The following is a 13,462-nucleotide window of genomic DNA, read 5'->3' on the forward strand; positions in this document are numbered from 1 at the left end:
TAAAAGACTTCCTCTTTAGCCAGGTGTGGTGATGCATACCTGTAATCCTAGCACTCAGGAAGCAGAGCCAGGCGGATCTCTGCAAGTTTAAGGCCAACCTAGTCTACACTGATCTCCAGGATAGCCAAGGCTATACAGAGAAACCCTGTCTTGAAAACTAAACAAACAAACAAAACAAAGACTTCCTTATTTAACATTTTATATGCGTAATTTCGTTGAAAATAATGACTTTGCCTTTGTTTCAGATCACAATCTGATGGCCTTCCTCAGACCCACTGAAACTCAGAGTTTGTGTATAGAATGTTGAAATGCCACCAGGGCTAGACGGTTCATGCTAGTCATTCCAGCATCTCCTCGAGCTGAGGCCCCATGTATCTGAACGTGGCTAGAGACTTCACACATGTAACTTTCATAAAACATCTACAAAAAAAGATTTATTCCTGAACATATGGCTATTTGTTTTTAATTTCTAATTAAACGGTTCTAATAAAACAAACAAACAAAAACCCCAGAACTGACCTACTCTAAACACAGGTAGAGGAAAGGGAAAGACAGACAGACAGACAAAGACAACCACAAAACTCTGAGCATGGTCTTCTGACAGAGGCCTTGCCAGGAAGGGGATCCTTGAACCTGTGTCATCCCTAAAGAGCTTGAGCTAAGCCTCCACCCTGAGCATTAGTGAAGTATCCTGAGGAAGCTGATCAGCCACAGTGCCCCATAACTCCCAAATATGATGTCTTGCTTATTACATAAACAGTTTAACCTGCTGTTTAGATAGAAAAAAAAAAAAAAATGATGGTTAAACTGCACTCCTCTTTCCTCTGCCTCCTTGATGTACTCATACATGACACTATCCACCAGCCTCAGATACATCTAAATGGGAATGGCCAGGGCTGTACAGAGCTTGACTACTTCAGGTTGCTGCTGGACCAGCCAAGGCCATGCCACTCACTGTACTTCCTGGACTCAAGCTTTTATATCTGCAGCCTTAAAGTTAGGTTGTTATTGTATCTTTCTATCTAGATTGTATAAGCATTTATCTCATTCAGTTCTTCAAGTAACATTTGGAAAGGCATTTTTACCTTTGCCTCATACAAGCCTCATGGCTTGTTTCTTTGTAACTCCTGAAGCCTAAAATAGTTTTTAGAAAAGTAAATGCTCTGTTTGATTGTTGAATTCAGGCATACCTTAGAGAGCAAAGAGAATCTGCCTTTTGGAGGTTACAGCCTGAGTTTATAAGCCTTGGTTTTTAAATTACTTTACCTAATAAGGAACAATATTCTAAAGTCATCGTCATAATTTAAATTTTAAATAGTAACAGATTACTCTGATTTAAAAATAGCCAAGTTTTGGCAAATTAAATGTCATTCCTGTGTATTTGTCATTAAAGTTCTAAAAAGAACAGCTCTTAGGGTTTTGGCATCCAAATGTGTAATACCAGAAATTTAATCATGAAAGAACAAAATAGTTTTGTGGGGTTTTGTCTTCTGTGGTATTCACTGTTTTTCTCCTTTTTTTCCCCCTATAGTATAAATCTCATAAAGAATAAATTAGATCCAGAAGGATTAGGAATCATATTGTTGGGTCCATTTCTTCAAGAATTTTTTCCTGATCAGGTAACATATCCAAGAGAATACATTGATTGATTTGTTATGTTAAGATGACTGTCTTTGAACAGGATTTTTTTTTCTAAAATGTATATGTGACACTGAGAAAATACTATTAGATAAAGGCCTTTCCATGCAGAGGTCAGAAAGATATGTATGGCCTATACATCCATATAGTGCTCAGAAAACGTGCATGTGTCAGTACACAGATGTGCCCAGAGGGTGTGTGTGTATTTCAGTAGAGTCGCGCAGTGCTCTGACAGCACATGTGCTGATACTGTGCCTAGAGGATATGTTTGTGTTCTGACATAGTTTGCAGTGCTCTGGTGTGCTGTGGGCCAGCACAGTGGCAGAGTTGTATGAATGTCAGTGCAGTGGGCAGGGCACAAAGTGAGTGTGTGTGTGTGTGTGTGTGTGTGTGTGTGTGTGTGTGTGCGCGCGCGCGCGTTGTGCAGTGGGTCTGTGTCCTGGTATAACAATGTAGTCTTCAGAGTATGCATGGCAGTACAGTATCTATGTGTGTTACGTGTGCTGGTGTAGCCAGGCACTCCCCTGATTATGAGGCTTTATGTACCACAGTAATACACTTCTCTAAGGGAGTCAGTGTACCAGTGTACTAATACAGTACTCTGAATTCTGGTGGCTAGCAGAGAATAGTGTAATTAAAAAAAAAAAAAAACAAAACAAAAAAACAGAATAAACTTAGAAGTACATGAAATAGAGATAGCACTCTGCTTCCTCCCGTCCATCAGTTCATGCTCTCCTGTATCTGTTGTTGATAGCATGCATTGTAGAACACTGCCAAAGACAGGAAGGGTAGGAGCTCCTAATAGCCTGAGTTCCAGAAGAAAGGGTGAATTCCCTTGTTATTAGTGGAGTAGCACTGACTCCTCTTGGGACAGGTCTTCAGTGGGGCTTTGACCCTCAGGTAACAGGGCTCTGTCAGTTCTCACACTCTTAACTTGTGTCTGCATTGATGGGCAAACATTGCTCTAATTTGCACCTTTCTTTTTCTTTGATCTAAGTGAAACTTGTTTTACCACTCAACTCAATAGAAATGACAATTCTGTTCAACTATTGTAGAGAAATGTAGTTATTTAATTTTGGTAAGCTTGTTAATTTGAAATCTCGGTGCAAACCTGACTTGAATAATCTGTCTTACTGGCATTCAGTCTTAGTACGCAATACAGGCTAGAAAACATAGGCTCCTTTGAGTGAGTGGTAAAATTCAGGAAAAAAAAATCAAACAAACAATGCTGTAAAAGTATTGTAAATTGAACTTTTTCAAACGTTGGCAAGTAATTTGTGAAAAAGCAAGCAACTGTTTTTTCTAACATTGAAAAGGCACAGTTGGACTATAACATCCAGTGTATTAGCATTCCAACTACTGGGCTTTTCTGAATGTTCCTTTTTAGGCTTTAACATACTTTAGCTAGATTAGTGTGTGATTAATTGAAGCATCACAAGATTTTGAGCAATATTTGAGGCTATGGTTATATCCCAAAAAGGCTGTGCCAGGACATTGTTAGAAATCCTGATTGTTACTGTTAAAGATGAAGCACTCACATTCGGTGGAGACTGAGAACTTGGCCTTTTGGCTGCATGTGTGCTTAATTAAAAGATGATGATTAACATTAGCGTAACTTAGCACCGGGAATGGAAAGTTCGTATTTATTAATTCTTTGAGGTTCTCATCTCGTACAAGGTCTTATGATCATATTTACCCCAGCTCCTCTCGACTTAACTCCTCCTAGGTCACCCAGCTTTGACTCTTTGTTGTTGTATTTAATAGCCAATTGGCTCCAATAAGAGTTACTCTCTCTGTGGTAGTATTCCTTGAGGCAGTAGAAGAGTGCTCTAGTTCCCTTCTGCTCTACAGGAAACAGCCCAGTCTTTCTAATTGGCTGTGCTGTGCCCTGAGTCTTGCTTACTTCCCTGTGATCTGAGCAAGGTCTGTGTTGGAGCATGGTTCCCTCGTTGCCCCTGTGGAACTCATACTCTTTCCTTAGCCAACATATGTAACCTTGATGTTGTTTTTCTTTAGAGTACTAGGTTCTCCAGTGGAGTATATAAGAGCTAGTTAGAAATACAAACCCTCTTCGTAGATCTAGTGGCTCGGGAGCTTTGGAGACAGAACACAGAATTGCTGCAGCACTTTGAGGTGACTAATGGAGGTCTGACTTAGAACAGCTGCCTCACAGGAGACCTTTCCCACTTCTACCTGGTCACATCACGTGGGAACCCAAACCCCTATGACACCTCTACGTTCCCATCTCCCCACGCCGCTGGGGCCCTCTGTACTGAGTGCATACCAGCACCATTGCTCACTTTGCTGCCATATTTAGTCAGCCTCGTACCTAACAGGTGACTGTCAGGGTCACTCAGTAAACGTGTGCTCAGTTCAATAAGTGAAGTAAGTTACAAAAGTAAGTTAGAAGGACAACAAGGGAAGGAGCTAATCAGTGATCCTTGTGTGTGCTTCAGATCTCGGGGTGGAAGGACACCGCCTTGGTAGAAGGTAGACACTAAGCGGGGAAGCTAGTTTCCAGAGAGAACAGCAGAAGAAGCTGTCTTCACTAAACATATCCTGTACGCCTTGTAAATTGAGTACAATTACCCCTCCCCCCACTTTTGATAGTGCAGATTAGAAAATTGAAGAGAAGGGTTTGATGTCATTCAGCTATTACATGGCTGGCCCAAGAGCCCAACACGAGTCTACATAGCCCCAGAGGCAAAAGTACCTCCTGCTGTTCCACTGCCTTTGTGGAACTTCTGTATGTCAACTGATAAGCTAGTCCCCTCAAGAATACAAATACCAGTCAAGTGAGGAAAATGTTTATTTTTCTTTTTGAATTTTTCTTTATTATTATTATTATTATTTATTAGAATGTATTCACTTTGTATCCCAGCTGTAGCCCCCTCCCTCATCTCTTCTCTGTCTCACCCTCCTTACTGCTTCCCCCTCCCCAAGTCCTTCTCCTAGTCCATTGATGGGGGAGGTTCTCCTCCCCTACTATCTAATCCTAGTCTATCAGGTCTCATAAGGACTGGGTGCATCCTTTTTCTCTGTAGCCTAGTAAGGTCACCTCGCCACAGGGAGGTGATCAAAGAGCAGGCAACCAAATTCATGCCAGTGACTGCCTCTGCTCCCCTTACTATGGAACCCCTATGGAGACTGAGTTACCCATGGGCTACATCTGAGCAAGGGGTCTAGCTCCTCTCCATGCATGGTTCTTGGTTGATTCATCAGTCTCTGCAGACCCCCTGAGCCCAGATTTTTGGCTCTGTTGGTCTCCTTGTGGAGCTCCTGTCCACAAGGAGCTATCTCACCCTTCTTCCATAAAGTTCCCTGCACTCTGCCCAAAGTTTGGCTATGAGTCTCAGTATCTGCTTCAATACCCTGCTGGGTAGAGTCTTTCAGAGGCCCTCTGTTGAAGGCCTGTTCTCTCTCTTCTCCCAATTCTGATGTCTAACCTGTTTGCCCTTCTGAATGAGGATTAAGCCTTTTCCCTAGGGTCCTCCTTGTTTAGCTTCTTTAGGTGTCCAGATTTTAGTACGTTTATCCTATATTATATGTCTAATATCCACTTATAAGCGAGTGTATACCATGTGTGTCTTTCTGCTTCTGGATTACCTCACTCAGAATGATCTTTTTTAGTTCCCACTATTTGCTTCAAATTTCATAATTTCCTTGTTTTTCTTTGCTGAGTAGTATTCCATTGTGTAAATGTACCACAATTTCTATATCCATTCCTCAGTTGAGGGACATCTAGGTTGTTCCCAGATTCTAGTTATTATGAATAAAGCTGCTATGAACATGTTTGAGCAAATGTCCTTGCTATATGGTTGAGCATCTTTCAGATTTATGAGAAGGAGTGGTATAACTGGATCTTGAGGTGGCACTGTTCCCAGTTTTCTGAGAGAGTGGAGATATCGGTACATGTGTATCTGTGGTTTAAGTAGAGACGATGCTGTCCTCCACATTGAGGCCTAAATGCCTTGTGGAGCTGTATTCTAGGAGATAGTTGTTAGGGGCTTGTCCTTTTTTGAATATAACGCATACATCTTAGAGATACGAGCAAGTGCAAACGAGCGTATGCTGGTTGGGGCTTCCCTGCTTCCAGAGGCAGGTATTTCCTTTCCTGGCAGTTAACTGCACAGGTTATCGCTGTCTACCGATTCCCCATTAACAATAAAGATTAAAGAGATTTTCATCCTTATATTCATTGTTCATTAGAAATTGCCTGATAAAAAGATATAACTTAAAGTTTTAATAGTCCTTTATTTATAATAGGGCTCCAGTGGTCCAGAATCTTTTACTGTCTACCACTACAATGGATTGAAGCAGTCAAATTATAATGAAAAGGTATGAGAATTCACACAGTAATTTGTCTTCAGCTGGGTTGATGAACTACATGAGGACACGACTATGCCTGAGCCCTCTGCAGCTGCTACTTCAGGATGGTGTTCCAGGAATCTCCCTGCTGCTCCGTGTGTGTTAGAACTGACTGTATTTAAGTTGACCAAGACATAATCTGCCTTCAAGCTGTACATTGAACTATGGAGCAATGATATCACTGTGTACATACTCTATTACTGTAGACTGTGGAGTTACTTCCAAATCAGCAGTTCTGGTTAATCCACAGAAGGTTGTTATTCATCCATTTAAATACAGGAGTAGATAAGACTGTTTTTTTCTTTAATTGAGAAAAAAAAATTTTTTAATTTACCTAAATGGTTTTATTGAGCACTTACCTAATCAGAAGGTAGAGTTTCACCCCGCCTTCTGAGGTCAGTTTATCTGTATACGTCTGTGGCCATAAACACAGGTAAGCAGCTTGTCCAGGGCCAGGAAATGGCAGAGCTGGGGTTGAAACTCATGGATGTAACCCAGAGCCTCTGCTTTTAGCCTCTTTGCTCTGCGCCTCTTTTTTCTAAGCCATGGACAAAGACACACAGATGACTTGTATCTGATTGTACCAGCCTCATTCAAGGCAAAAGTTTTGTCTGAGCAATGCAGTCTCTTGAATGAAATGCCAATCTTGTGTGTTCTTGCAGCAAGTATTTTGTCTACAGTAGATGTAGCCAATATTAGGAGGAATAATGTCTTTTCAATTTGATCTCATGCTGGTTAGAAGATGTTTACAGACAGTAGATGGTAATATAAATTAGAAACATCACTTCAATAATACCAAACTAAAAGGCTAAATCAAAACCTTTCATATGTCCAAAAGTCTTTTCACTAGCTTATTGCTATCTGTAACAGACTGCAATCAGGAAGAAACCCTTGGTGCTATTCTTATTGTATGTTAATGAGTACTCATTTAGTTGTTGACGTGTTGCCTAGCTTTGTCATCACTAAGTATTAATTCACTGCCACAATCCCTGTAAGGTAGTCAAATATTATCCATATTTTACAGATGAGGCCTCTGAGACAGGGAGATTAAGTGACTCACCCAGAGTCACACAGCAACTCATTGACAGAGCAGGGATTGGAACTGAGTTCCTGATTCCCAATCCTGTCCTTGGTCTGCTTGGCCACGCTACCTGTATATAGTAAGTTTTCAAATCATGCTTGTGTCAAGCGTCTGACATACTAACACAAGATCAGCAATCAAGACATATGGAATATTAACATGACATACTATGTAACAACTGTAAAGCAACGCATGCATGTCATTTATACAAAAGTATGAAGTCCTCAAGTTATGCAGGATCTAGAAATAGGACTCAGTACCCAGTCAGGAACCACTCAAGGTACCAGAAACAGAAAATAGGAGAATTTTAGTCCAGGCTGCAGCCACCAGGCAAGGCAGCAAACCCTGTGGAGAGCACAGAATAGATCGCACTACTGGGCTGCCTGCCCTGATGCTGTGAGCCCCTGGAGAAACAGGTCCTATCTTGACTTATATTCCTTTCAGAAACTTTTTAAAAAGTAACACTTTTGGTTTTTGCTTGAAAATGTGAGTTGAAATTTTAATATGAAAAATGTATTTCACCTTACTTCCTTTGGACTTCCCTAAAAAAGTAAAATTTATAATCCAAATTATGTGACCTAATAATAAAACATTCTTTTCCTACATGAGTTGTGTTTTTAAGGGAACTCTTGTTGAAAGCTGATAAACTTGTTTCTTTTGGCTCCTTGGTCACATAGCTTATGGCTTTTATGTTAGAACATAATTGTAGTCGTGTATCAGCCACTGAATGGGTAAAAATACATACTCTGGAATAGAGCAGTCCATAGCCACTCCTTTTCATCACATACTGCTTAATATGCACACTGAATCCTTGATAGTAAATTAGGGTTCCACTGGCATGTCAAATAATGTTTGGTGTCTTCCCACCAAATTATATTAAATGTGATCATTGCCATAGGTTAATTTGTTCTGTCATCCTTCCATGACATGTGTATCTTTCCTCACATCTTTTGTGATCTTTTTTCTCCATGATTTTCATTCACTATAAAATGTACTCAAGAACTGCATTTTCAAAAGCATTCAGTCCAGATACAGCAGAATCCATTAACAAGCATGCAAGTCATCTTCAAATCTGAACATGCAGTCTGTACATTGACAGTGGAAGGTGAGGTTGTCTCAGTGCATAGCTGTGTCCATGTGGGTGCAAGAGCACCTGACCACTTCAGTAGCCCGGCCAGAAGAAACACCGTCTGCCACCTGTCCACTAGGGGAGGAAACACCTTGCTCTCTGGCATTGAAGAATGATCTCTTCTTTATCTAAAAGCTTATGGCTTGTGATTCACCTGTTTTTTTTGTCTGTTTGTTTTAGTCTTGATCTTGAATTCTAAATTTTACCAGTCAGCTAACAATTAAGATTTGTGTCACCAGCTGTCACACCTGCAATCCCAGTACTAAGGGAGGCAGAGGCAGGTGAATTGCTGTGCGTCCGAGGGCAGCCTGGCCTACAAAGCAAGTCCAGGTTTCTCAAGAAACCCTGTCTTGAGAAAACCAAATAAATAAATAAATAGATTTGTGTCACCATCTCATTCACAAATTTCTTTTACAGATGCAATAGTTGCATATAATTCTTATCAAGTCAGTTAGACGTAAAGTTCTGTATATCAAGCTTGTAAAAACATAACTTGCCTGTGAAGCTATCTGTAGCCACATGAGAATTTGCTATGAACATTAACTGACCTTGCTGGCTTTTCCTCTCAACAGGTAATGTATGTCGAAGGGACCGCGGTGGTTATGGGTTTTGAAGACCCCATGCTACAAACAGATGACACTCCTATTAAACGCTGTCTCCAAACCAAGTGGCCGTACATTGAGTTACTGTGGACTACAGACCGCTCTCCTTCACTCAATTAAGTTGCTGGAGTATTTAGAAGGGAGCTTGTGAAAACAGGTGTTGAAAGAGGAGTCATGACTGGCTACATAAAGCTAAACACTGGTATTGTTGATTAACTGTACATAACAATTAAAAACACATTTTCAGTGTTTAAGATATGTTTAAATTATTTGTTCTAAAGCTTTATGTTAAAGGTTATCCTATTTTAATCCTTTCTATGAAATTTACTAACAAAATTAAGCTTTAATTAAAGTTCATTACTTCTGCAGTCTGGTAATTGCTTGTCACCAGATTAAAAACAGAATATTACAGCATTTTTATAATGAGAATCAGTCACAAAAATCTGCCTGGGATTTCATTTCATTCAGGTTCATTGTATTGTATTATTTTTAGCAGCCTCCATACCAAAATGCAGAAGTTAATTTTTGTTACTTTTGTTTTTCATTGCTAAAATCTTTTTTCTGTGAGAAATACTAATAAATAACAAATTATCAGACATGGTCCTTTGATAACTAATTTAACTCTAGCATGTTTACAAAAAAAGAAAAAAAAACAGCAAAATATGAGGAACTTCCTATCTGCTGGCAGGTGCATAGGGATGTATTTTTACAATGATGGAGGGAGGGTCTGTTTGCCAGGCAGTCTCAACACTGTAACTTTCACTGTATTGCTAAGACACACCTCCACCTTTGTCCCCGCAGGCCAGCTCTCGTGTGTATTTATAAACATAGTAAGTGCATGAGAACATCTGCTGTTCATTAGCATATTGCATTATTTATTATGATCCCATTAAATACCATAAATAAAGACTTTTCTTTAACTACATTCTTGCACTTTTACATTGAATTCTAAATGTTACCAGTTAACTAACAATTCAGATTTGTGTCACCATCTGTCACACTGTAATCCCAGCACTAAAGGAGGCAAAGGCAGGTGAATTGCTGTGAGTCCAAGGGCAGCCTGGTCTACAAAGCAAGTCCAGGACAGCCAAGGCCGCACAGAGAAACCTTGTCACACCATTAGTGGCTCATGATCAACAAGTGTTTGTGAATACTTCAGCCCTGCAAAATGTTCCTCACAGAAGTCTTCTGAGTGCTGCTGCATGAAATGGCACAGCAAAGTGTGAGTTTTACAAATTGTCACTCAACACTTTAGATGAGGGCTGAGGATGTAGCTTAGTAGTAGATAGGGTGCCTGTCATTTATGACTCCCTGTGTTCAGTCTCCAGTACAGCATAAAATCGGGCATGGTGTTGCAGATCTGCAATTTCAGCTCTTCAGAGTTGGAGATAAAGATCAGAAGTTCAGGGTGAGATTGAGGTACCTGGGATACGTGAAACCCTGTCTTTAGAAAGAACAGTACAGCACAGTGCAGAGATAGTTTGCCTGCTGTTCCATCTGGAGGCTCCTCTGAGAGGCCCAGAAGCCATGGCTGGCATCATATCCAGATGTGTTGATGCCTTGACAGGTGTGACAGGGCCCTTAGCTCAGCTGCTGGAAGCATCTGCAGTAATTATTTTGTGTGGCTTCTATGTGTAAGTCACCGAAATCAGTGTAGATTGGGAGATAAAGGTAGTCTAGAAAAATCACCCCCCAAACAATTAGGAAATACACCCCATACTTTTAAGTAATCCAAAAGACAAAGAATCACAATGAATATTATAACATTTAATAAACAATACTGAAAGTATGACAGAGGAAAAGTTACTAATGTCAAACTTTAGAAGGAAATATGTTTTTGATACATACAGAAAAAAAGAAAGTTTGTAATTGGAAATCTAAAGGAAATATTGGAAAGTAAAATGATGAAATAGGCAGAAAAAAATGGACCCCTACTACACAGCTCACATGAAAATTAACTATGTGATCATACACTCACTTCTCAAAGCTAAAGCTATAAAAGAAACTAATAGAAGTCATAGGGACAAATTTTAGTGACCCTAGATTTGGCAAAAATGAAAAGCTATAGTATTCATCAAAATTTAAAATGTGTTCAAATACCACCATCAAGATAGTGAAGAAATGATCCATAGGATGAGAGAAATTATTTGTAAATCATAACTCAAAAGAATTTTATAGCATTCATGAAGAACTCATAACCCAGGTGTTTACAATTGGGGAGATGATTTGAAGAGATATTCCTTCAAAGACGGTGTTCTAATAACCAGTAAACATATAAGACTCTCGCCTAAAGTAGGTATTAGAGAAATATCAAAGCCAAGATAGACTCACCACTCATTAAGCAAGCTAAATCAGAAACCCAGACAACAACAACACTTGACAAAGATACAGAAGCATCCCATGTACCCCTAAGGATGTAAATGATAAAGCTACCTTAGAGAACAGCTTTTGTCATTTCTCAAAATTCTAAATGCCCTGGTCTACAAAGTGAGTCTAGGACAGCCAAGGCTACACAGGGAAACCCTGTCTCAAAACAAAAAAGGCAGGAACGAAGAAAGGACCGAGATAGCATATGACCCAGGAACCGCCTAGGTATGTCCTAGATATGTTCCCAAAAGAAATGATGAAAATACGTATACTAAGGTTCTAAAAGAAAGTACACATCGTTATGACCTTGGGGCGGGGGGAGGAAGGCATCAGCCTAAATGTCCAATTGATGATGGGTAAACCAATGAAGTATAAAGATACAGTAGGATTTTCTATGTAAGTGTAAGTGAATGGCGGTACATGCTAACGAATAGGTGAGTCTTGAAGACATGCTAAGTGAAGCCAGTCGCAAGGTGTAACTCCAGTTTATTTGAAATGTTCAGAACAAATGAGGCACATACAGAAGGTGGGTTAGAATCACTAGCAGCCGGCATGGGGACGAACAGAGTGGCTGGACTGGAGACTGGATACAGGGTTTATTTGGATAGTGGCACAATGTCCTAAAATTAGATTGTGGTCAGTCATAAAATCACTAAACTGTGAGGCTAGACAGAAAAGGCAATGAAATCAGATAGATATTGCAAAAGGACAAATCCATTGGTTCTCTTTAAAAAATAGAATGATAAAATCTAAGACTGATTTTTTAATGAAAAAAGAAATGATGTAGCATTTATGTTACATTAAACATTTAAATTATTCAAGGAAAATTATAAGTTATCTTCTGCAAAAATAAGTTTTAATTTAAATTAAAGTGCCTAACTATTTGAAAAATGCAAAATAGCAGAATTGAAACCCAAAGTCTATGTTAACTAAAGGTTAATCAGTGGCTAAGTACATTCCCTAAAAGGAAGCACCGAACCTGGATGTTAAAAGGCATTGACAAAGGTTTTTGAATACTTGCTTGTTAGAAGTCCTAAATATGTGTGTATACATCCATGTACATATATACACACATATAAAACAAACTTTATCTAAACACTTGTATCCTACATTATGTATATTTATATGCATACACATGTGTGTATATATATAGTTTAACCAAACTCTTTATATGTCATATATATATTTGTATACACCTACACACATGTGAATACACACATATAGATGTGTGTATACATATGCACATATACACACATATATACATATAATAAATGAACTTCGGTAGTGGAAGCCTTGAGAACAGTTAACATTACCCATGCTGTCTGTGCTGGCTAGTTTTATGTAAACCTGACACAAGCTAGAGTTATCAGAGAGGAGGAAGCCTCAACTGAGAAAATCGTGAACTCGAAAGCTCATGCTACAGACAAGCCTGTGGGGCTTTATCTCAATTAGTGATTGATGGAGGACTGTACCCGCCTGCGGGACTAGTAATTCGTGGGGTCTTCGAAGAGGACCAGGCCTGAAAGAAAAACGGGCGAGAGAGAAGAACGGACTCAAGCAAAAGTGCACTTGTCAAGAGTCAAATTTTATTGAACCGGAGCAGGCTTTTAAGGCCAACCTTAGATAGGGGCGGGGCGAGGGAGGAGCACAGTGTAGAATCCTTTTTACTCAGGGAGGGGCAGGTTGGAAAAGCCCACTCTGGAGCTTCTGAACTCAGGGAGGGGCAGGGTGGAAGTTACAAAATCTTCTTGGCCCCGGGGCCTGGAACACTTTGCAGTTATTTCGGGAAGTCATGGTACAGTTAGCACCTTTCTGCAACTGTCAAGCAGGATGTTGGTCAACCAGGTGCAGCAGGGTGGGGGGAATGAGAAAAGGTCAGAAGTTTCTCAGGGCTTGTCTCCAACAGAGACATTGTGGGTGGGTGGGTGATACCACCCCTGGTCTGGTGGTCCTGGGTTCTATAAGGAAGCAGACTGAGCAAGCCAGTAAGCAGCACCCATCCATGGCTTCTGCTTCAGCTCCTGCTTCTTAAGTTCTTGCCTTGCTTGAGTTCTTGCCTTCACTGCTTTTGATGATGAACTGTTATAGAAAACTGTGAATGAAATAAGCCCTTCCCTCCCCAAGTTGCTTCTGGTCATGGCACTTTATCACATCAATAGGAACCTAACTAAGACACTGACCAAGACACAAGGACTCTGTACAATTGAGCACGGGCAGCCGGGAGCTCCGTATGCACACATCCACACACACCAGTCACACCAACTCGGAGGCCAGCTA

General features: G+C 40.1%; 1 protein-coding gene across 5 annotated transcripts in view; it reads left to right on the top strand.

Moving 5' to 3' along the window:
- The window catches only part of Mindy3 (MINDY lysine 48 deubiquitinase 3), a 71,609-nt gene extending 61,866 nt beyond the window's left edge, over positions 1-9,743 (top strand). For all 5 annotated transcript variants that reach the window (XM_055593821.1, XM_055593822.1, XM_055593825.1 and 2 more), the window contains 3 exons: positions 1,532-1,619; positions 5,905-5,976; positions 8,789-9,743. In XM_055593821.1, coding sequence (XP_055449796.1) covers positions 1,532-1,619; positions 5,905-5,976; positions 8,789-8,938 — 310 coding nt within the window. In that variant the 3' untranslated portion in view covers positions 8,939-9,743. The remainder of the gene's footprint in view (positions 1-1,531; positions 1,620-5,904; positions 5,977-8,788) is intronic.
- The last annotated feature ends 3,719 nt before the right edge of the window (positions 9,744-13,462 follow it).

Source organism: Psammomys obesus, unplaced genomic scaffold (genome assembly GCF_907164565.1).
Source record: "Psammomys obesus unplaced genomic scaffold, mPsaObe1.curated_primary_1811, whole genome shotgun sequence".
Lineage (NCBI taxonomy): Eukaryota > Metazoa > Chordata > Mammalia > Rodentia > Muridae > Psammomys > Psammomys obesus.